Source organism: Pezoporus flaviventris, unplaced genomic scaffold, assembly GCF_033815535.1.
Source record: "Pezoporus flaviventris isolate CSIRO_AGI_PZ_B2104156 unplaced genomic scaffold, CSIRO_AGI_Pfla_v1 ptg000013l, whole genome shotgun sequence".
NCBI lineage: Eukaryota > Metazoa > Chordata > Aves > Psittaciformes > Psittacidae > Pezoporus > Pezoporus flaviventris.
In genome coordinates, this window is record NW_026892561.1 from 8,883,074 (window position 1) to 8,906,533 (window position 23,460).

Consider the following 23,460-nt stretch of genomic DNA (forward strand, 5'->3'; position numbering starts at 1 on the left):
CTGTGACTGACAGCTCCTGGTGATGGTTTGAGGTGCCAGCCTCAGTGTGTGCTGTGCACAGCCCTCTCTATGCCTGGTCTGGGGCCACCAGATCCTGGGTTGATCAATCCCACTCCTTTCACAGTGGCAGCAGCTGCTGCTGGCAGCTTCTTCTGAACCACAGGTCCCCATATCTCTGCTGGGAAACATTCCCTGGATACATGAAGCTGCATGTGGGCCTTGCTGGACGTGACAGTGATGTTCTGGGGATCCAGGAATGTGCTGTGGTGGGGAGCTGGGGGCGGAAGATGCATCTTTCTCAGAGCTGTGTCAAGCCTTGCTGCCTGCCTGTGGGTCAGGGATGTGAGTTAACTTGATATCTGCTTATCTCCTGACTTTAGAGGATTGCTACTCCCTTGGGATGCCTGCAGTGACCAGGCCTGCTTTAGGCAGTTCAGCAAGGGTCCTGTGCCAGCTCACCCTGCACTGGTAGCTCTGTCGCCACCTACTAGACTGTTTTGGTGCTGCCTGTAATTAAAGTAGTGGGGAGATGAGGGTGCTTGCTTTCACACTTATTAAAGGACTGATTTCTGACTCGAAAGCTGATGGGGAGGCAGGAGTGTTGGGTGGCTGGGGCTGAGTGTTGGTTGCCGATAGCTGCTGTGTGAAGAGATGTACCCTGTGGGGCTATTGACAAAACTAACTGGGTTGAGCTCTGGTCTGTCGTGGCTCACAATGTTGTCTGACTGCTGGGGCTGGTTATAAAGGGCCTCGCTATTCTTGCTGAGGTTGCACTAATAGCTGTATAGCTTGTTGGGAATGTGCAGTGTATGCATTGCTTGGTGTAACCAAGTATCTAAGCCTTGGTTGCTGTGGTAGTGTGGGGCCTGATGCTCTGGTTTGCAAACAGTGGGAACTTTCTTGCTGAGATGGGGAAGTGATTCTCTGTTGGTGAGAAGTGGAAGGAGTTGTGTTGCAAGGTCTCTAGGTATTGTGCAGGGTCTGTTTGGGCCCCAAGGGTTCCTGGTGCTTTGGGATGCTTGGGCCCATTGACTTGACTTCAGCTGTTCAAGGCTCAGGTTTGGGTTCCCCATCTCCTCCCAGTTCCTTGCCCAAGAGGATCAGGATCCAGGAGGAGTCAAAGGAGAGTGTCTCCCCTGTACAAAGAGGACAGATGCCAGCCACTGAGCTGTAAACATCTGCAGCATGTAGCATGGAGAGCAGTAAGAGCTCATGCCTGGCTGGATGGGGAACCCCTCTTCAAGGGCAGAGATGCATCAAGTGCTGGTGTTGTGCACAGAGGAAATGGCAGAGGTGAGTTGAGGTTCCCAAGATGCTTGTGCTGGAAGAACTCTGCCTGCAGCAAAAAGGCTGGTGTGGAGCCATCATGGCTCAGGCAGACCAGCGCGCTTATCCTTCTGCTTAGTGAAGGTAATGCTTAGCCCTGCTTTACAACTACCCCTTTGCAGCTTGACTGCCAACACCGCAAGGCCAGTGGCTCTCCCCTGGGAGACAGAGGAGGGTTAGACATACTTGCATCTACTCATTGAGCAAGGCACACTTCAGCCTCTGTCTAGTGCAGGACTGTGTAGCATGCCAGTGTGGACACCAGCCCTTGCAAAGACTCAAGAACCTTGGCGGTTCCCTGAAGATGTGGCAGCTCTGTTAGCTGAATGCAGCAGGGTCTCCTGCCTTGAGAAGCTGTGGGACATGCATAGGTGCTTTTCATAAGGGCCTGCAGTGTGATTCTATTAGTTGTTCTGCCCTGGTAGAGGTCCTGGTTCTTACCCAGAGCCCATGGTCAGGACAGGTGGATTGCCTGGTGTGCATGGCGTGTTGGAGGCACTTCACAAGACAGAGCAGTAGCAGGGACTTGTTCCTGTTCATACTGGTGGGAACTTCTCTGCTAGTGCTGTGCGGAAGCAGGCTGTTTCCACTGATTGCATGGGATGCTTGTCTGGGTTCAGGGTTGCTGCCAGGATGACCCTCGTCTGCTGTGTGTTCTGTGCAGCCTTCAGCAGGTCTGTCAGTGCGAGTCTTCTCACCCAAGTCTCCCTGAGTTGTTTTGACTTGAGGTCCTCATTGGCCAGTGGTGCTGGAGCCCTGCTGGCATTGCAGTCAGTACAGGAACCTGTGGTGCCTGAGCTCAGGTGTTTCCCTCCAGTGAGATGTAGCTCTGAGCTTGTAGGTGACTGATACCATCTTCTCATCCCAGCCTGCCTAAAGTAGGCAAGCACTCTGCAAGAGTTCTGTCTGCCCTGGACCTATAGTAAAGGTGACTAATTCAGCTTGATAAGATAAACACTGAGCTTTAGTAGTCAGGTACCTGTGCTGGGAACTAACTCTTGAGGGCTCCTCAATGTAGCAAAGGTGTAGCTGGATGTAGTGGTTGAAAGCTGAAACTAGACGGACACGTTTGGAGCTTGCTCTTAGCCATTAAATCAACATAAAGCTCAGCAGCTTTCAGGACTTGTACTTACTGCATTTCCCACAGCTGGAGCTTTGAGTGGCTCTTGAGGATGCTCTAGTTCCTGCTACACTTTCTTGGCCCCTGCTGCATGTGGAGAGTGGATAACCTTGGCAGTGCCCAGGACCTTAAGTATTACTTACTACAAGTGAGTATTATTTGCTGTTAAACCCCTTTAAATATTGGACTAGAAAGATGAGCATCTATTCTGCTGCTGATGCCCATGAGGTATGGGGGTCAGTTCTGAGTGGGCTTTGCCCTAGGGTTGCAGCTGCTTCCATGATGACATGGGGAATCACTTTCTGTGTTTTTGAAGCACAGCAGAACTTCTTAGGCTCTGTCCCTGGGGTGTGTGGCTGTGCAGGCTGCTCTGGAGCCTTGCTTGGAAGAACGGGTACTGTGGGAAGGGTGGGTGTGAAGAAGACTTCTTTCACTCCAGTGCTGTTGTAGAGGTTGGGTGGCGCTCACTTTGGAACAGCACAGAGGGTATGACTGGGCAGGCACAGAGCTAGCACTCTTGCTGCACTCAAGAGAGGTGTAGGGAATGGTGATGCAGAATGCTGTGTGCCAGGCACCTGTGAAGACTGCTGCCAGCAAAGCCTGTCATGTAGGTGCTTGGTAGTGTCTGCTGCTGCCGTCTGGGTCCCAGCTAGAGCAAAGAGGACTTTACTGAGCTCTTACTCTTGCAGTGAAGCTGAAAGAGCGATGCTGGTGCTGGCTGATGGGGGTTTGAGGTAGCAATGGCTGCTGGATGCTCCCAGGTGGGACCTTACTGGGAAGGAGGTTCTTCTGGCTACTGGTCTGGGAGAGGCTCCATGCTTCCTGGTGGTGGCAGTAACAAACTTCCTGAGGGAACTGCGCTGGGGACTGTTTCCCTGGGCCTGTCTGTGGGCAGTGGTTCCCATACAGCCTTTCGGAGGTCTGGGAGCAGCTGTGGGGATGCCTCCCTTGCAGCAGGGTGAGTCAGGTAAGGCCTGTGCGCTGCCTTCCTTCTGTTGCTCTCTAGGCTGGGGAGCACAGGGGCCTGGGTGAACGTGTTTGAAGCCTGCCTGCAGCAACAAGAGCCTGTGCCCTTCCTGCTATTATGGAGAGCATCTGTTTGGATCACTGGTGTGTGCTTAGAGTGAGGCTGAGCAAGTATGGGGAGAACCAGACTACCTCTCTGCAGCCTTATATCCTTTCCACCACAGATACTGTCCCCTGTCTGGAAGAGGAGTGGAAATGTCATTGCCAAGTAGCTGCAGCTCACCTCTGAGGTGCTGGGTTATGGCTTGGTAGTTCATGTCAGGAGAGTTTTGTGCAAGGGTGTGAAACCAGGAACTCTGGCACCAGAAACGTGTGTTTCTGAACTGATGGCTTTCCTTCCTCATGCAGTGGGTCTGCCAGTGATGCCGTGTGGCTTCTCTGGCAGCAATCACTGGTCAGGAGCCCAAAGCTGATTGTAAAAGCACTGCTCTGTGGAGGCTGTGGGCCAGCTCTGCATCTTGAAGACCTTCCACCAGGGTCAGGCAGAGAGCATCGTGCAGGTGGGTATGGGAGGCAAGGCTGGTAGCAACATCATGGTTATGGGTGATAATGCTTGAGCCTGTACAGCAGGAGCAAGACTAAGGGGCTGGAGATACAGTGCTGAGGCTCGAAGCGTCCTAGCTTGAAATGTTAGGATCTGCCTTGGAAGGACTGCTGGTAGTGTATGATGGGGTTCCCAGCAGAGCTCAGGAGGCAGGGCCAGGATTAGTGAGAAGTGGGGAGCATGTGGTTCCACTGGGTAGTAGATGCTGGTGCAGGATTAGTTGAGAGCAATGCTGGCCAGATACACATGACTGTATCTCTGAAGCTGTACTTGAGATCTTCTGATCCACAGGCCTGTGCTCTGCAGGCAGCCTCCTGGGAAAACAGCTGCCTGATCTGCCCTTCTTCTCTCCATAGATACTGCCACCACCATGGAGGGGATTGTGACCATGTATCAGGACTTCATGAAGAAAGCAGGTGAGTGTTTGGCTCTGTCCAGTTCGTGCCTTCCTGCCACAGGCACTGGGGTGGTGGCTGTCACCCCTGAAGTAGTCTGGGTCTGGCTACATCATACCTCTTCCCTTGTGTAGATGCAGCTCTGGGGTTTTTGTGCTGCCTGTTGGGCTGTTTTGCCTCAGGGCCTGTGTGCAGCCTGTTTTGGGGCACTCATGCCCTTGTACCTTACTGAGTTTGGTTGGCTTTACCAGCCTCAGTTCCCAGACTGTCCCTCCAGACCTGCACTCCTGTCCCAGGGGAACAGAATTGCCATTCCTTATGTCCACCCTGGCAGCAGCATTGCTGGCAGCAGCCTGGGGTGAGGATGCTAACCACTCTGCGCTGTGGCTTTCTCTGCAGACCCCCGCATCGCTGATTATCCACTGATGCAATCCCCGTTCCTTGTGATGGGCATCCTCCTGGCGTATGTCTACTTTGTACTATCCTTGGGTCCCCGATTAATGGCCAACAGGAAGCCTTTAAACCTAAAGAAGTTCATGGTGCTATACAACTTCTTTCTGGTGGGCCTCTCTCTTTACATAGTCTATGAGGTGAGTTGTTGATGGCAGGCTTTGTCTGGCATATGAAAACCTGCATACAGGCTGCATAGATGGTGGGGGGTCCTTCTGCAGGCTATTGCCTGCACTTCTGTGCAGGGCTTGGAAAGTGCAGTGGGTGATGTGTGGGGCCTCACCCTGGTGATGCTCTTGTTGCAGTTCCTGATGGCGGGGTGGCTTACTGGGTACACCTGGAGATGTGACCCTGTGGACTTCTCGCAGGACCCCAAGGCCCTCAGGGTAAGTTCTTGTCTCTCTCCCAAGTAGTGGGGATGGCCTTTAGTACTTCTGTTTGGACAGCTAGGTCATGGCTGCCTGCATTTCTTGAGGCAGAAGACTTAGTCTCTGGCTCTTGGTTTCACCCCAGGGTTACTGCATGAGCATTCTTGATCAATGGGCATTTCAAGTCTAGGTGGGTCTCTAATATTAACTTGTTCTGTTACAGATGGTCAGTGTTGCTTGGCTCTTTGTCTTCTCAAAGTTCATCGAACTGACAGACACGGTGAGTAAGTTACTGTGAGAAAGCCTTGTCACTGCTTTCTGGGCAGGGACTTGGGGCCCAGTGTATTTGAGATAGGTGTGTACTTCAGCCCTTCCAGTCTGACCTGGTAGTGCTTCTGTCGGGCTTTATAACCAAGAAGAACACGCTGGGCTATTGCAGAGGACACTCTTGGTGTGTTAAAGCTCTGGAAGCTGTGGAATGATCTCATGGGTAGTGGCAGTGAGCTTGGTGGGGGGGGAAGGGGAACTGCCACTGAGATCAGACACTAAATTATTGTCCCATCTGCTCCCAGGGCTGCAGGTCCTTGATCTTACTGGGTTCTCATTGCAGGTGATCTTTGTCCTGCGGAAGAAGAATGAACAGGTCACATTCTTGCACCTCTTCCACCATTCTGTTCTGCCTTGGAGCTGGTGGTGGGGAGCAAGGTTTGGTCCAGGTAAGATGGAAACTGTAGCGGTGCACAGCTTGGGGAAAGGTTGGGTTTAGCTGCAGCATGCTGACAAGGGGATTTGGCCCTGTTGGGCTCTTAGAAACTTCTTGTAGCACTGGCTGCTGCAGAGGACTAACTTATGCTAATGAAAATCTTTCTGAACAGGGGGAATGGGCTCATTCCATGCCATGATCAATTCCATGGTGCATGTTGTCATGTACCTGTACTATGGGCTCTCAGCAGCAGGACCTGCTTTCCAAAAGTATCTGTGGTGGAAGAAGCACATCACAGCCATCCAGCTGGTGAGTCTGCTGTGGAGGAGAGCATGTGCCCTCATCCTCTTTTGTGGGGGGCAGGCCAGCCCCTGTACCTGTGAAAGGTGCAGCCAGCAGCTGTAGCTGTCTCTTCTGTAGCTTCTCTGGGTTTCTAACAGCTCTGAGACCTCTGACAACCCTACCAGCCTGGTTAGGGTGTGGGTGCTGCTCAGTCTGCTGCCCCTGGGTTCATTCACACCGGGAGGGTGAGAGATGTGCTGCCTTGAGGCTTGTGCCTGCCTTGTCCAGCTGCTGACTGTGCCTCAACATAAGGAGGCACACACTCTACTGCAGAGTGGGAAAGGAGCCTATTGGTTTAATTTAGAAAGGTCTCTGTAGGGGGGAGGGGGTGGGGGTGTCCCTAACCCTGCCCCCATGAATAACTTATCCCTGCTCTGCCTTGTTCCCAGGCACAGTTTGTGATTGTCTCTGTCCACATCTCTCAGTATTACTTCATGCCCAGCTGTCAGTACCAGTTTCCCATCTTCGTCCACCTCATCTGGATTTATGGGACCATCTTCTTCATCCTCTTCTCCAACTTCTGGTACCAGTCCTACACAAAGGGCAAACGGTTGCCTAGGGTGGCTCAACAAGCAGCCCAGCACAACGGTAGCAGCATCCACGAGAATGGCACTGTCACCAACGGCAAGGTCAAAGCCAACTAGAGGGCAAGGCCCTCCCAGAGCCAATGAGAGCCCCGGGGCAGAGGCAGCTGGGACCTGTTCCCCTGCTCCTGGGTACCACTAGCCAAGTCAAGTGCCTACAGACTGTTGTACCCCTGTGCCCAAGCCCTGCTGTCCTGTCTGCATGCCCAGCCCCTCTGCTCTGAGCAGCTATGGGCAACTTCTCCTTGGAGGGCTTGTGCTGTTTCTCAGTGTTGCTGAGCAGAGAGGCAGCTGCCTGCATCACAGCTGTGGGGCTGCAGTCCCATTCCAGTGTTTCCAAAGGAACTTCCCCAAGTGCCTACATCTGGCCCTTCTGCCTGGGGCCTATTTCCTTCTGAGTAGGACCAAAAGAAGAGACTGCTCCCTGTCCTGGTGCCCCTTCCTCTTCCCTGTCTCATGAGAGCCTGTGTGGATGAGCAGGCTTGTCCCTGGCTGCTTGCTGCTGCCAGCTCCAGCGTGAGTGCTCCTGCTCTACCGTGCCTTGTGCCACTTTGTTCCATGCCACAGTGCTGCATGTCCCTTTTAACCCCTGTGTGCCCAGGGTGGGAGGTCCTGCCCTGGCATAGCTGTGCTCAGGTGTAGCGATGGAGAATGTAGTGGTGGTGTATATGGAACTCAAGGGCCCAGACCTGCCCAGTACAGTACACATGCTGTGTGCCTACTATGTAGCAGGGGTTGTGATGGCCTGAAATGCCTCTCCCACACGCTAAGCCCAGGTTGCCTTGCCTTTCTGTGCCTGAGCTAGGTGCTCAGTGTGTGCTTCAGCCACACTTACATGATCCTGTATGGCAGCTGGTGCCTTGCTCCAGAGTGGGGGAGGCCAAGCTCAGCCTTGCCTTGGACCATTTCCATTCCTGCATACTCAAGACTTGAGCAATAATTGCCCCTTGAATCAGCTCTTGGGCTTTCCCGCTTGGGCCCAGCGTGAGCACAGCAGAGGATGGCTGTCGCCTGTGCTGCTGTGGTGTATGTGAACACATCTTGCCCCTGTGCATCTGAAGGTGTACCCTGCCCTACCAGCAGGGCGGTGCAGCAGCTCTCCTGGTCCTGGTGCCCATCACTTGCTCGGGCTGTAACCAAAACCGTGCTGTTGGCCTTGAGGTTGAGGTGAAGGAGCCAGGCCCTGTCAGATTGGGCTGCTCTTCTATCACAAATAAACAGACAGAAGGAAAAATGGCTCAGCCCTCTTTTTTTTCCTGGCTTGCTGTCCTCAGAAGCTGTTCCAGGTCCTTGGTGCTGCCCAGTGTGGTTGAGGCAGGGCCAAGAGCAGCAGCTGGCATAGCAGGTTTTTGTGTTGGGGGGAGAGGGCGGCAGCAGTCTGCTGATGAAGCAGATGGCAGATTGTTCCCAAGTGTGCTAGTAGAGCAGTGCTCATGGCAGGAAATGTGTCAAAGCTCCTGTTGTGAAAGTGGCTCCACCCTGTCAAAGAATGGCTGGGGTGGGGCAGGGTGTGTGTTGGGACCTGTGCACTGGCCCAGGAGGTGCTGCTGCCTTTCAGACATCCCAGGGAGCTGAGGTGTGGTGGAGTGGGGAATAAAGACCCTGGAACCCCAGGTGATGGGGAAACAGCAGTTTGGCTTCTGCATCTGCTGAAGGTGAAGTTGCTGCCAGCTGTGACAGCCCCTGCAGTGTGGATCTGTGCAGAATGTAGCTCAGGTCGGTCAGAGGGAGGTTTGTGTTCCTGCTGTCTTCCTCTTGCTACAGCAGTGCACCATGCCTTGGCTGCGCTCTGTTGTTTCTACCACCTGAGACAGTTTGGCTTCCCTGCTGGGGTGCAGTGCTGCCTTCCCCATGCCGTTGTGAGAGGCTAGCCTAGGTGCTGAGTCAAGCCTGGGCAGAGGGGTGGGTAGCTTGTGGCCAGGAGAAAAGCTGTTCACTATAGGTTTGTTTGGGGTGTGGGGAGAGCTTTAGTGGCTGTCCAGCCAATGCTGGACCTAGGGCATGGCTGGATGTGAGGGAAAGCTTTGCTGACTGTGCCTGAGCTACCGTACACTATACTCATGCCCCAGAACATAAGAAAACATCAACTGACCTGAACTGGTGTGACCAAATAACCCAAACTGCATGTGGGCATCACCACATTTTACAGGGCTTAGTGCTCTTGTATGTATGAAGCCTTAAACTGGGTCTGGCTGCTGCACCTGTGTAGTGGTGTCTCAGTTGCTGCTCCTCTGGGCAAGGACTGTCAGGAAGGCTCGTTCTGGTCCCTGATGAAGGGGTGTATAACCCTTAGGTAGGTGCTCAGAAGCCTTCTCTTCAGGAGCTGTAGGTGACAGTCCAGCTGAAGATGGAGCTTTTCCCATCAAGCCTCCTTCCCCCTCCTTCAGCTGGCTTTTGGTAAACACAGCCCTGTCTTTGTGCTTTTGCCCAAAATAGTAACAGTACTTTTGAACTACTTCTGCTTGGCCTTTTAAAAGGGGGTGTTCCCTGCATGTGTTCTGCTTTCCCTTCCTCCAATTGTTCCCATTAGCTGAGATCTTTCCATGGGCTGGCTGTGGCCCTTGGTAATTTACATGCTGTCATGGTCATTTGGAGCTGTTGCTCTGAACCGAATCCACACCGTATATGGCAGCATTTCCTGGGCCTGCTGGCTCAGTGCCCAGCTCTTTCCTCTGCACCTCCTTGCTCCAGTGTGGGGGCCAAAGGAAGACACTGCAGTACCCTCACCTTCTAGTAATGCTCAGGGGTTTTCATGGGGTGTATAATGCACAGCTTTGCAGGGTGGGTATGTGCTAAGGAGAGAGGCAAGACAAGCTTTCTCTGAGAAAGGTGAACTGCTTGCTTCCACAGCAAAAACTGCACCAGTTTTCAGACATAGAAGCCTTTCTTGCAGGTTCCTTGCATCCTGGATCATTGCAGGGGTGTGGGGCAGGGCTGCTACAGCAGCAGCACAGCTCTGGGGAAGAGTCTAACCCATATAGGGCCCTGCCCTCTTCCACATTAGGTTCAGCTGCTGCCTTAGGATTTGGTTGGGGAGAGCTGCCTCTTCATCCCTTGGACCTCCTCTTAGAAGGCTCCCTCTGGGTTAAACTTGGGAGGCAGAGCAGGAGGCTGGTGCCAAGTACAGCATAGTACTGTGCTGAGGGGAAGGTGAAAACAGTTAATAACAATCCACCCTCAGCTAATCACAGCACAGGCTTTGTCACGCTACTTTGCCCCAGATGAGGTGCTAATTAGCTGTACAGTGGCCCTGGCAGCCCCTGGTGCAGCTGAAGGAGAGGCTGAATGGGTCTGTGGCAGCCCCACACCCTCAGACAGCTCCAATCAATATGCAGAGCAGCATGACTGCAGTAGCTGCACTGGCTTTTGCTAAAAGCTCAAATATGCTCCACCAACATAACTGAGCTTGGAAAGAATGCATTTCTTCAAGTGCTGAAGAGTCGAGCTCTACCAAGCATCTGCATGCAGCATCATCAAGGCAATAGGGCTTCCCCTCAGCACAAAGGCAGGACAGGGATCAGGTATGCTGGAACAACTTATGACTAAAGGCTACACACTGGGAGCTTCTTGCATGATAGCCAGGCTGGCTGTGGCAATGTAAACTAACCTGGTTTGCATCAGTCTACAATGCCACTGCTAATCCCTTCCTGTCCTTTGGGATGAGTATACATAGAGCATCTCACTCTATATTTATAGCTCCTGCCCCACCTTCCCCCCCCCCAGGTAGCATTCAGCTAAATTCAACACTAAACTCACTGCAAAGGCACCTATGCCACCCCAGCAAGTCAGGGGGATTTCCTCCAAGCCCCAGTGCAGTTAGAATCATAGAATCTAGGGTTGGAAAGGACCTTAAGATCATGTTCCAAACCCCCTGCCATGGGCAGGGACACCTTACACTAAACCATATCACCCAAGGGCGATGGTCTTGAGCACTGCCAGGGATGGAGCATTCACAACCTCCCTGGGCAACCCATTCCAGTGTCTCACCACCCTAACAGGAAAGAATTTCCTCCTTATATGCAATCTAAGTTAACACACTATGATGAGTGTTGGAGGGGTAGGAAGTCACCTCAGCTACAGCTTCCCCATTTGGTGGAGCTGGTGTGCTTGTGGTCAGCATGGGTGTGTGTGGCAGAAGTCATACCTGTCTTAGCCATTGCATAGCATCCTCCGTCTCCCAGGACTTCACACGTTTGCTAGGCTGAGGGTTTCTGCAAACTGGCACTAAAGAATAAGAGCTTCAACCACTTGCCCGGATTGCAAACCTCAGTTCTTTGAGCCATGGCCTTCTCTTCCATCAGACTCCATAAAAACAAAAAAAGGCAAACTAGAGCAGTTTATTAACTTTTAAAATACTGTACAACAAGCTAAGCCCCTCTCCCCACAACAGTCCTGTGCACTCAGCGTATGCCCTGGTGAATGATGCTGCTTTTGGCACTGTTTGCCTTTTCCTTCTCTTTCTTCTTTATGGGGTCCATCTCAAAACAGCGCCAGAGCCGCAGCGTTTCATCAGCAGCTGCTGAGGCCACTGTTGCACCATCAGGGCTCATAGTCAGGTTCAAGACTCTGGCAGTGTGACCTGAGGAGGAGGTGGTGTGCAGTTAGGCATGGGCTGATCATATTACTCCCCACCAGCTTGCATAGCCATCTCCACACCATACTGCAGCAGCATCAATTCACACCCCAGGTATGCACTTGGAGCAGCAGTGTTTCTTCAGCTGCTCCTAGCAGCATGCTCCTGGACACCATTCTGCATCAGTAATGCTCCAGGCTAGACCCCAGGTCTGCTCTAACCAAGGATTACACCTGTCTTCAGCCTCTATTACCCATCTCTTCCAAAGACAGAAGGCCCAGCTTACCTCGCAACTCAGTGACCTTGGCCATTGTTGGATACTTCCATATAACCAGCTGATTCTGTGCAAAGCCATGGCCTGAAATGAACTCCTTGTAGTTTGTTGACCACAGGATAGAACAAACCTGGCAAGAGGCAGTAGTGCAGGTAAGACAGGCTGCTTGTGCTGATGCTCACCACCCAGAGGTGAGCATGGTCCCCTTCTCTCCCATGCCTTTGCGCTTCAAGTGCCAGCAGCTCTGTACAGGTGTCCTGCCAGAAGGTGTTTATCTCCAAGCTGGTGTTCATGTCTCACCTGGGAGTGGGCATCAACAGCACTGAGGCAGGTGCCAGAGCACACATTCCAGATGCGGATATGTCTGTCACTAGTCCCACCTCCAGTGGCCAGAACATTTGACTGCCACGGACACCACGCCACAGCCTGAGAGAAAAAGGTTCATCTTAAGACATGCAAGGGGCAGCCTGTGCACAGCCAGTGCTGCACACCTGCCTCGCACACAGGCATGTACAGGCATGTGCCCACAGCAGCCCTGCACTCACCTTGACAGCACCCTGGTGCTGCGTGAAGGTCTGTACAGGAGCAAAGTCCCCGCTGTCCCCCTGGGTGCATGGCCAGATGTTCACCAGGTTGTCATTGCCACCACTAGCCAGGTAGCGCCCATCTAGAGACCACTTGAGTCCACAAACCTCCTGCGTGTGGCCAGCAAGTGTGGCCACATGATGCTCAGCCACTCTGACATCATGATGGTGGATGTGGCCAGTTCGTGCCCCACTGCAGAAAGAGAAGACTTGCAGTGTCAGGCTGGTTTTCACCAAAGACCATTTTTGAGCTGTTCCAAGACTGTTGTACCTGCCACTGGCCTGGTGGAGTGAGCAAAGTAGCCACAGAAGTTCTTCACAACTTCAGCACAAAGGGCAAGAGAACAGAGAGGCCTTCTCCCCACTGTCCTGACAGAACAGGCTGAGTAAGAAGAATCCCAAGCAAGGACAGAAATTCCTCTCTGCCATCCCTAATCTGCACCAATCTGATCTAGGATAGGAATCTGCAACAGTTGGATGCTGCCCTTCACCCACTGCTTTACCTGGACAGGATGTAGCTGTTCCAGCTGAGGGAGCCCACACGTGAAGAATGGCTGGTCATGTTTCGGAGGCGTTTCTGCTGCTGTATATCCCATAGCTGGAGAGACAGAGGAAGAAATTTTCTGGAGGATGAGGAAACCCAGCTCTATTGCCTTGCCCAGGAACCTCATTGCACAGGCTCTGGCATTCAACCTCATCAGCACAGGGGCAGAGAGAATTGGTATCTCATGCCTACAGAGCAGAGGACAACTTCAGGTGTCAGAAAAAACCTACAACCAATCTGTGCCTTGCATGCTGCAGTTGGTCACTGGATGTGGACATTTCCATGCCACACCAGTTAAGGCAAGTCAGGATGCACTGCATTCTTCTAGCACTAGTCAAGCCTTTGTCCCAAGGCCCCCCAGTTCTGGCAGTCCCTAGGAAGCAGCTCTAGTTTCACTCCTACACTCACCTGGACCTCAGCATTACTTGTGCCAACAGCAAGGTAGTTTCCTTCTTTAATCCATGACACAGAAGAAATGTAATCATCTGGATGCTCCATCTGCAGCAGCTGGATAATCTCACCAGTGGTGTGATTCCACAGATAGACAGAGCTGTCCAGAGCCACCGCCAGGAAGTTCTGAGAGCTCCAGTCAATGAGATTCAGATCTACAATTTGGAAGAGCAATGCAGGTCACACTGTGTTTAGACAGCCCTGCCTTTCACCAGTGCTTCACCAGCCTTCTAGGTGTCACCATGCCCAGGTAATGGGGTCAGATAGCCCTGATCCAAGTTACCTACACAGCGCTCTGGACCACTGTTCCCTAAAAGGCTAGAGAGGGACACTCCAGAAGTGGTCAGTGCTGGTCTGGGTGCATAAGGTACTGAACTAGGACCTAGGAATCCTGCTCTCGTGTGGAATGATCTCCGTGCCCAGCACTCGATGTTGCAGCCTACTTACAATAGTCATTGCGAATCTCTGGTGCATCCAGGATCCGGTCTGGCATTGAAGAAATGTATCTGCCATTCTTCCTGCTGGATCCAGGTGTTATTTTCTGACTGTAGAGCACTTTCAGGTTATTCTGATAGCCTGTGTGCAGAGGAACAGATCTGTTAACCTGAGTTAATGTTTCCTCCCAGCTGAGCACTGTTCACCCAGCTAGAAATCCCCTCCAGTGAAAAAGAAATCCTGAGGGAAGAAATGCACTCGGAAGACTGCAGTTGTGCTCATCACTGGCAGCATAAACTGCTGAACCAGGGTAAGCTCTGATTCTCTAACTCACAAGAACAGGTTTAATTGACAAGCACTTGGCTTTCTGTATCCCATTATGTTTACTAGCAGTTCAACTACCAGTGCACAGCAGAGTTTGAAGCTTTTGCAGACCTCAGGAAGTTTTGCCACCTGCTGTACAAGTGAGCAATTAACACTCATTTCAACTTCTGTAAACAAATTCACTGTAACTTATGCCACCCCACAACCTCAAGAACCCTAAGAAAGGAGACTCCACTGCGCACAGGAACCTTAAGAAGCAGCCAGTTGATCTCTCCCATGTCCACACACAGGGCCTCTGCATTGCTGCTCCTCTGCCTAGATCCCTCCAGCTGAGTTAACTCACACAAACCCTGTGTCATACCTTCTGGAGCATTCTGTGGTTTTCCACTGAGGCGGAGGATCTTTGCCTCTTCTATATCAAAGCCATTCAGATTCACTGCCCAGGCTTTCTGTTGTTCCTGGAGACAAACCATCCTCAGTAAGATGCATTGAAAACACAAAGTCCATGCTGCACTTAAGACTGCAGCTGGCAGGCATATACCCAAGCCCCTTTCTCCTAAAACCAGGAGGTATAAAACTGTGCTGTGGGAGTCAGCTACAGGCAGGCACATCAAAGCTTTTCTTCAGACATTGGCACACTGTCCAGCTCAATATTTTCATATACAAGAGTGGCCAGTTCAGTGTCTCATTGCCTGTGGGGAAAGCCACAGCCCTAAGGGACTAAATGCTTTATAAACAGTTTTCAGAACACAGTGTACACATTCCAGAATAGCTCTCATGTAGCCATTGTCCTAGAATAACACCACCAGCAGTTTCTCCGAGCAGATTCACAGCTTTGTGTCTTTGTAGCAGCCTGCTACATTTTAAAGCCTCATTAGCCCAAAGCTGAATTTCGCTACCAGAAGCGGCATGGGCTAGCGAGTGAAAGCAGAGGTGTAAGACTATGCTCTTCTCTGCATCTAGGGAGACAGCTCTATAGAGCACCTACACTCAGGCTCCTGTGTAGCAACTAAGTGCCTGTTCCATCTGCAGACTCTACAGCATTCGCCTGTGGCTCTTAAAGCCCAGAGCTGGAAGCAGCAGTGGCTGGGACTGTCAACCCCATGTGCCCACTTGACAGAACTTTAAGTTTATAAGTTAACGATAAGAGACCAGGAAGAAGTAGGTGTTTGATAGTAATCACTGTAGTAATTATAACTTAGCAACATGCTTACCTTCTTGGTAGGGGACTCTTCAGCAGGGTCATTCTCTTTGGTTAGGAGGAAATTTGCCATGTCCATCTGCATAGTGCTGCGGTTGGGAATGTAGCGATCACCCCCGGCCTTTGTTGGTGTGCTCTGGATTTTGGATCCAGATTTACCTGTGTTCACATGCATAAATATCATATTTATAATAAATATAAATATTGTCTTACAGCTATTGAACAGCTTGTATTAGAGCTTTCAAGAGACAGCAAACCCAGCACTCCACCACATCACACCTGTGAGACATGCTGCAGACAAGCAGGACTCAAGATAAGTCATACCACCCAGTCACAGTTAACTCAAATTTTTGTCTCCTCCTCCCCCCATGCGCTAAACTCAGGTGAGGGAGTGCCAGGAGACAACTCCTTGGGCCTAGAAAAACAATCCCAGAGATCACAGATAAGGGGAGGTTACAAAAATACTGTTATAAAGCTATCAGCAGACCGTTTTGCCCCCACTTGTCTAAACACTCATCTATGCCAGCAAGGCTCAACCGGAGGATCACCCAGCCTCAATGCACACAGCTCTGCCCTCTCGTACTGGAGAGAAGATGGGCGACTCCAGGAGCCACGCCATGTAGCCCACCTCATCCTGCCTGACCAGAAGGGCAGCCTGGCACGGAGCTCAGAGCACCATGGCTGCAGGCAAGCAGCCAGGGTGACGCTCCCCCACCCGACCTGTCCTGTGTTGCCGCCGCTCACCGGGTGTTCTGGACGGCGTCTTGCTGGAGCTGTGGGAACGATTAAGCGGCTTCATGGGCGACACGATGGCGGCGGGGCCGGGCCCAGGGTCACCACTCTCCTTGGCCTTGCGCTGCCACCGCGCGGGCGGAGCGTTGGGGATCGGCGTGTCCAGCTTCAGCAGCCCGTGCAGATCCGTCTCGAACACGAACTGCGCCATGGCGAGCGCTGCGGGACCGCAGCGTCAGCGGAACCCACATCAGCCGGCCGGGCTGTAGCCCTATTCCGCCAGGTCCCCCCCCCCCCACCAGCTGCACTTCGGGGCCCTCTCCACCACCGGAGACCCCCCCGCCCCGGGCCGGGCCGCTCTCCACCACAGCAGTACGCCCTCCCAGCCACTCCTCAGGGGCCCCTCCACCACAGGACACCCGCTAAGCCGCCCATTAGGGGCCGCTTCACCGCAGCCTCCCACCCGCCATGGCCGCACCTCAGGCTCCCCCTGCGCCCCGGCCTCTCACCTCCGCTCTGGGACTGACGCTCGCGCAACCCTGCTCCCCGAAGGCATTTAAACCCCGCGCTACCGCTCCTCCCATTGGCTGCTTCAAACCCAACCGCTCCCCGCTGCCATGGCGACCACGGCGCGCCACATCGTGGTTGGCTGATCCGCGGGACGGGGCGGGGTTCTCCCCGCCGGACGGCTACGGGTGCCGGGTGGGCGGGTAGTGCCGCGTTTCTTCCCTGTGGGCGCGGGGCGCAGACAACGGGAGAGGAGGCCGTGTGTTTGCGCGTCTCCTTTATGTCAGGGCGGGGGGCGCGGCTCAGGGCGGCCCGCGGGGCTCCCAGCCGCTCATGAGCAGGTAGGACTGGTTGGCGATGTCGGTGCTGGGCAGCCGGTCCGCAGCGTGCTCTGGCGGCGGCGAGCCCGCCTCCCCCCGCGGGCCGGGCAGCACCTCCAGCAGGCAGGGCAGGACAGCCTCTTCCTCCTCCTCCTCCTCCTCCTCCGGCGGCTGCTTGTAGAAGGCGTTGGGCTGGGGGACACAGGGAGGGGTGCGGTGGGCCCTGCCCCTGGGGCTGCCCGCGGCGGCTCGGCCGCGGTGGGCCCTGTCCCACCCCCCTCACCTGGCCGTGCTTGCTGCTTTCGTGGAGGAAACTGCCCAGTGCGCGGTGCAGGTCGGGGACGGAGGGCCAGAGTTTCTGCTTCATGTTGCTTAGCGTGGGGAAGGGGGTGTTCAAAGCAAACCCCAGTCCTGGGGTGCCCTGGTGCTCCCCTGGTCTGGTGCTGGACTCCCACTCCCAGCCCCAGACACAGCCTTTACCTGTAGAGGGAGGGGAAGGTGCACCGCAGGCCCAGGAGCGCTCCCGTGAAGAGCAGCAGCACCAACGTAATGCTGGGGATGGTCCAGCCTGCATCGGAGGAACGCTGGCACTGTAACCCTCCCCACACCTGCCACTGCTGAGTCCTTCACAGCCCTGCTACCTTCACCTGGCGCTCCCTATCCCATTTGCAGCACTCAGTTTCCCACGCTCAGCCTGTGGCTCTGATGGCTGCAGCCTCTGCTTCCGCCCTGTTCCTTACCCGCATCGACCATGGCATCAACCACGACAGGCTTGGACCAGGCGCTCCAGCTGCCCTTGTACCACGGCCCGCTGGGCTGGGCCCGCACCTGGGCATGGTACTGGGCGCCTGGATGTAAATCCAGGACTTCTTTCCTGGCTGCCTGTGGGACCTGCAGGACCTGTGGGGCAGAGCTGAGCTGGAGACAACAGCTGCTGTGGGGTGGCCAAAGGGAAGCACTGGGGTGTGGGTCCACCCTGCCTGACCCTATGTGGCCCATGTGCCAGCAGCAGAGGTGGGCAGGGCTACCTGGGGGAGCCCTGGCCATGTCTTACCTTCCAGTCATGGCTGTTCTGAACAGCATAGCGGATCTGGTAGAGCAGCTGCTCTGCCAGCACCTCCAGGGGTGGTAGCCACTGCAGGCTCAGCCGGCCCTGTGACACTGTTGCCTGCACAATCTGTGGGGCTTCTGTGAGCACTGTTGGGGATGGCGATGTGTCACTGCCATGGAATGGGGCATAGAATGCTGTGTCCCCCATAAGCCAGGCATGGGCAATGGCAGGAGCCATGGTGGCAGTGGGACTCACCGGCCTGGTGCAGCCAGAAGGGCTCCTTGAAGTAGCTGAGTGTGGACAGTGGATGGGGCTGGGTGACATTCACCAGGACAGAGATGGCACTGTCAACCTTGGGCTGGAACGTGCAGGTGTGGGAGCCCAGCGTCCCCACGCTCACCTCTATACACTCCTGCCATGCATCTTCCCTGTTTGAAGAGCAGGGAGCCAGTCAGCCCCACTGTGGTGGCCCAACTCCCCTCATCCGCTGCCAGCTCTGCTCTGTGAACACCCTTGTCCCCGCAGCCGGTGCTGCCCGTAGTTGGAGGGGCAGAGTGGTTGGGAGTGGTGGTGGGGAGGTGCGAGGCCCATGGTGGCAGGGCAGGGCACAGCGCACAGTGGGATATGGGACAGTGGCCTGTGCCACCCCTCTGCCTGAGGACTGTGGCCCTGTCATGCCCCTTACCTTGTGCCAGCCCCGCTTGGAGATTGCTGGTAGAAGAGCTGGTGTGAGCTGGGGAGCTCTGTGGTGTCCCAGCTCCACTCACAGCGCACGTGCTGCAGGTCAGGGGTGCTGCAGCACAGCCTGATGTCTCCTGGGCAGACAGAGCCAGGGGAGGGAGGGGGCTACTACCCCTTGGCCCCCCAAAACTTGTGTGCTGCATCTCACCTGCCCCAGGCCCCCCAACCCTCGCAGCCCCAGGCATGGGTGCCTCCCTGCTGTGCCTGCCAGCACTGCAGTGGTGGGGATGGCTGCTCACCGGAGGAGTGGGGTGTCTCCGCAGCCACTGCCTGCGACCATGGTCCCCAGACACCATCCATGGAGGTGCCGTCAGGCTTGCTGCGCACCTGGATGTGGTACCTCACCCCTGGCTGCAGGTTCTGGAGAACCACCCAGGTGTTGGCCTGGACCAGCCGCTATGGGAGAGGGACCAGGCTGAGGAGCAGCTGCACCCCCTAAATCCCCCTGCCCATCCCTGTCCCCTCTGTCTACCTGCCCCGCTCCCGGGGAGGCTGCAGCTGCCCCGGTGGTGGGTGCATGGGTGCTGATGGCTAGATCGATGGAGGGATCCCCAGGGTGCTGCCCTGCTGCGGTGCTGCAGGACACGTCTGAAGAGCTGGCAGGGCAGAACTGCACCTCATAGAGGAAGAAGTTCAGGAAGTCAGCGAGTGGTGGCTGCCAAGAGATGCAGAGCTGCCCTGCAACCCCAGCCCAGCGGGCCGTGATGTTCACTGGGGGGGCAATGAGACCTGTGGGGAACGTGCCAGGTGTTTGCCTTCCTGCAGCAGGCCCTGTCTAGGCACCCTCAGTCCTGCAGAGGTCCCTCAAGGGCTGCATCCATGCCTGGCATGCAGGGTGCTGCCAGCCCCCACGGTGGTCACAAGGGCAGGGGACCCAGGCCTGGGGACTGTCCTGGTGTCCCAGGCATATTGCCCAGTGGGAGGGACTCACCCACTGCATCCACGCTGAGGTCCCGCCTGTACTTGGTCTGGTTGTTGGTGGCGTCCAGGACGCGGAGATGGAGCTGGGTGAAGAGCCGCACATCCTGTCTGGGGAAGATGCAGACGTGCCGTGTCCTGCCGGCCCCGTGACGCCATGTGGAGACTGTGCATGCTGTGGGCATGTCCCTGAGGAACAGAGAGCAGGGTCTTGCAGCACCCCATGCCTCCTGCTTGTGGCCAGGCTGGAGGAGACAGGACCTGGGGCACAGTGCCTTTCGGTGTCACCAGCATCTTCCCTGTACCCCATCCACTGCAGGGCACCATCCCCATGGTACTCAGGGACAGCCAAGGGGTGTGGGGTGGCTGCTGTGGGCCCTCCACCATCTCTCCTTGCAGCTGGGAGCGAGTGGGATGGATGGAGGGCTGCAGCACTGCTGCTCTCTCTGTGGGCAAGGGGAAGATGGGTTGTGTCCCCACCACTTCCTACCTGCTGTACCAGTAGTAGAAGTGGCACATCCTGCTCACTGCCTCCTCCTCCTCCTCATCATCATCATCCCAAAAGCAGGTGAGGTCCTCAAAGGAGCGGGTGAAGCAGAGGATGTCCTCGGGCACCCCTGCCAGCAGCGCAGCATCTGGGAAGAGTGTGGGCATGAGGGAACCCCTGGGCACAAACCTGTCCCCATCCCACCTACATCCCCCTGCCCCATGTTTCACTGACTGGCTGCCACCTGAAGTCAGTCTGTGCAGGCACCTGGGGGACATGGACACGGCTGAGGCACAGCTTGGCCCATCGGGGAAGGATAGGGTACATGCTGGCTGCTGGCTTGCACTGGGGTCCTGGCTGGTGGCAGGGCTCCCACTGGTCGGCCCCACTGCTCCCCCCTCCTCAGCACGTGGGGTCCTTTGGGATAAACAAACATCCCAAAATAGCTTTGTGGTTGGCGGGGGGCTCAGGGCCCAGCGATCGAGGGGAAGCACCCCTGCCCTGCTCAAGCCGGAAGGTGCGCGGAAGTGAGATAAGGAGGAGCAGTGCCTCAGGAGAGGGAAAGGGCCTTTGGGCTGGCATGGGGATGTGTGGTCCTGAGCAGGGGGGATGTTTAAACCCCAGCCCCAGGACTGCTTGAGAGGCAGTGGGTTTCTTTGCCCCACTCAGAAAGCTGCTGTCCCTGTTGTTGGCGGGATAAACTAGAGCATCACACCCTGCAGGATCTCTATCCCAAGCACTCGTGGCTTTGCTGACACATGGGTGCCAGTCCCTATTGTCAGGGAAGAGAGGACAGCCCCAAGATGCAGATGCATGAAGCACAGGAGTGGCCTTGCTGCCCCCAGCATTGCTGCAGCACTCCTTTCTCCCCCACTGCCTCTGCCCTGGGACCTGCTCAAGCCCTCCTCCTCCTCCTCTTCCTCCTGGGATGTGCTCCCTTCCCCAGGGCCTGCCCCACAACAAACCCCTGCCATTGCCTGGCTGTGCTCTGTGTGCATCTGTCCTTTGCTACACACCCCCTGCACTGCCAGTTGAGCCCACCCTGGGCAAAGAATAAGTGACAGTCCCCAAATGTCCTTGTCATGTCAGTGTCCCTCTGCTCTCCTGTCCCTTCTCTTGCCCTGATCCCCAGCCCTGTTCCTCCTTTCCCAGCCATGTTGCCTTCCTCCCCCAGCCCACAACCCATCCCCCCAGCCCACAGCCCCTCACCTCCTCTTCTCTTTTTGCACCCCACTGCTCCTGCCCAAAGCCTCATGCCAACCCTGTGACCCCCCCCAGGTCCCAGCACCAGGGGCTGGGATGGCTGGGTCCCAGCAGCCTGGTGGCAAAGGGGTCCCATGGCATTGGTGGGAAGCCACACTGGTCTGGTGAGCTATCAGAGCATCTTTGCTTTGTTTCCTAGGAGAGTGGCCATACAACTCTGCAGCCCTTGGGGCACAGCAATGTCCCATGAGCTGAGGGCAGGGGGATGATGAGCCCAACCCCAACCTTCCTCCCACTGCCCCTATGGGGGTGATTCAAAATGTGCTCCTGAGCCTGCTGTGGACAGAGACCTGGAGTGGAGCTGGAGAGATGAGCAGGCAATCGACAGGATTTGGTTCAGTGAATGCTTTTTATGGTGTTATGAAAGTGATAAAAGGGCCAAGGAGGGGCTCAAGGAAAGCGTGGATAGGCCTTCAATGGGAGAAAGCCATGAAGTGGCTCTGCCTGGTGCAGGGAGGCAGGCTGGGGCCAGCTATGGGCTGAGCTGAGGATGCTCATGAGGGCAGTAAGATCACGGTAGGGCTGGCACAGGAGCTTTGGGATTAGCCTGGTGGGGCTGCTGTGTTACCCACAGTGCAGAGCTGTGCTGTCAGATGTTAGCTTGAATTTGGCTCATCCTTGATATTGATGCATGGGGAGCCTCTCTGCTACCTGTGTGGGACTGGGAGCCACAGGCTGGTAACCCAAAAGGGAATCCAGGGGCTGCCAGGTCCTACCTGCAGAGAGCAGGGATGTCCCTTTGTTCAGGGCACCCCAGGGTGTCCCACAGGTCAGAAGGGCTCTCCATTGCCCACCCTGAACACCCTCCTGGGATGCTCCCTCCCCAGCCCTGTGGATTTTGGCTGCCATGGGATGTTTGCTGCCCATACCCAGTGTGCCATCTCATCTCTGGCCCATCGTTTGGGGAAGAAAATGGCCCCAAGGACCTACCTTCGGATGTCACTGGCTTGGTGGCCAGCAGCGGGCTGTGGAAGCTGAGCAGAACAGCAGGGAGCAGAGGGAGCAGCCGGCCCCGGCACAGGCAGGCTGCCATCCTGCAACCCGTGTGCCGGGGACGTGTGTGCTGCTCTTGGCGCTTCCCAGCACCGTGCTGGGAGCTGCTGCGGCTCCTCCGGGTGACACCTTTATCTGGGAAGTGGTGGCTGTGCAGCTCAGGAAGCCTGGCTGGAGGCTCCCCCCACCCCATCACCGGCACTTCCCTGTGCCCAAAACCACCATGCCATGCCCCCTCCACCGCCAGCCGCAGTGCCAAGAGAGACTGCTCCTATCAGATAGGCAGCACGTCCTGCCCTTGTGGCTACCGGCACGCCAGGAGGTTGGGGTAGGAAGAAAAACATCCCCTGAGAAAACAGGGAGGCCCCTGTGTGGGGCAGGGCAAGACAGGGCAGAGCAGGCTGCTGGGGGCTGAAAGGACGTGGAGTGGCTGTTCCGACTCCATCCCACCCTGTGACGACTGACAGTGGTGTGTACTGGGTCCCACTTCCTTCTCTATCCAGCTACCAGGCTTTGCCATCAAGGAGGCAAAAGCAGGTTTGAGCAGGACTGATGACATTGTCCCAGATGCTGTTCCCACTGGCAGTGGAGGAGGTGCAAAGCCAGTGGCACACAGCAGGCTGCCTGCAGAGGCCTGTGCTCATCACTGTTTCACTGGGGACTTCAGTGATGGAGCGGAGAGGCTGCTTACTGACGGCTGCAATTGACACCAAAGAGCATTGGAGGCCACAATGGGCAATCAAAACGGTATTGACGGGGTTGAAACACCTTCTGGGGAAAAACACTTGCCTAGGACAAATGCAAATGCCCCCCCGCCGCCTTTGGCTGGGATTCCAGCCTCCAGAGGGCCGTCCCTTGCTTCCTGCAGATTGCAGAAGATGGCTGGACAGGCAGCTGGATGGCACACTGGGGTTTAGCAAGCTGAAGCCAGCAGAGATGAAGCCTACACACTGTTGCTGCCAATAGCAAACACCATCAGTGCAGGATGAGGGACCGCAGGCTGGGGCAGCAGCTCCCATGGAGGGATCCTCAAGGGACCAGCACAGGAGAGGGAATCACCCCAGCAGCATGTGGCTGAACAGGGTGCTTGACCACCACAGTCCCTTTGTGAGACACAGCAGGTTACTGGCACTCAGGCAGTGCTGGATAGGCACCAGCTGGCCAGGTTGGGCAAGGCGCGGAGCTGCACAGCCTGCAGGGACTGC

At 55.5% G+C, this 23,460-nt stretch overlaps 3 protein-coding genes across 5 annotated transcripts; 1 reads left to right on the plus strand and 2 right to left on the minus strand.

The window, feature by feature from the left end:
* The first annotated feature begins 1,798 nt into the window (after positions 1-1,798).
* Positions 1,799-7,836, plus strand: ELOVL1 (ELOVL fatty acid elongase 1). The gene is given in 10 exon segments (XM_061451510.1): positions 1,799-2,594; positions 3,821-3,927; positions 3,929-3,972; positions 4,373-4,432; positions 4,811-5,001; positions 5,167-5,247; positions 5,453-5,509; positions 5,840-5,945; positions 6,105-6,241; positions 6,664-7,836. Coding segments are annotated over 10 exon segments (1,095 nt in total). The 5' UTR covers positions 1,799-2,537; the 3' UTR covers positions 6,919-7,836.
* A 3,336-nt stretch (positions 7,837-11,172) lies between these two features.
* Positions 11,173-16,661, minus strand: CDC20 (cell division cycle 20). The gene is made up of 11 exons (XM_061451511.1): positions 16,485-16,661; positions 15,988-16,194; positions 15,257-15,402; positions 14,404-14,500; positions 13,731-13,859; positions 13,242-13,438; positions 12,793-12,887; positions 12,251-12,482; positions 12,006-12,131; positions 11,718-11,835; positions 11,173-11,437 (listed from the first exon to the last, which is right to left on the minus strand). The coding sequence occupies exons 2-11, from the start codon at positions 16,184-16,186 to the stop codon at positions 11,259-11,261; spliced, it is 1,518 nt and encodes a 505-aa protein (XP_061307495.1). The 5' UTR covers positions 16,187-16,194; positions 16,485-16,661; the 3' UTR covers positions 11,173-11,258.
* A 90-nt stretch (positions 16,662-16,751) lies between these two features.
* On the minus strand, positions 16,752-23,016 carry MPL (MPL proto-oncogene, thrombopoietin receptor). 3 transcript variants are annotated; one of them, XM_061451517.1, is made up of 12 exons: positions 22,193-23,016; positions 20,003-20,147; positions 19,526-19,701; positions 19,067-19,323; positions 18,834-18,954; positions 18,539-18,668; positions 18,109-18,281; positions 17,857-17,999; positions 17,543-17,702; positions 17,283-17,370; positions 17,086-17,173; positions 16,752-16,994 (listed from the first exon to the last, which is right to left on the minus strand). In XM_061451517.1, the coding sequence occupies exons 1-12, from the start codon at positions 22,446-22,448 to the stop codon at positions 16,785-16,787; spliced, it is 1,947 nt and encodes a 648-aa protein (XP_061307501.1). In that variant the 5' UTR covers positions 22,449-23,016; the 3' UTR covers positions 16,752-16,784. The 3 variants fall into 3 exon arrangements, with proteins under 3 accessions (XP_061307501.1, XP_061307499.1, XP_061307500.1); XM_061451515.1 differs by having other exon boundaries at positions 18,834-18,990; positions 22,193-23,015; XM_061451516.1 differs by having other exon boundaries at positions 16,752-16,964; positions 17,077-17,173; positions 18,834-18,990; positions 22,193-23,015.
* Between the last annotated feature and the right edge of the window lie 444 nt (positions 23,017-23,460).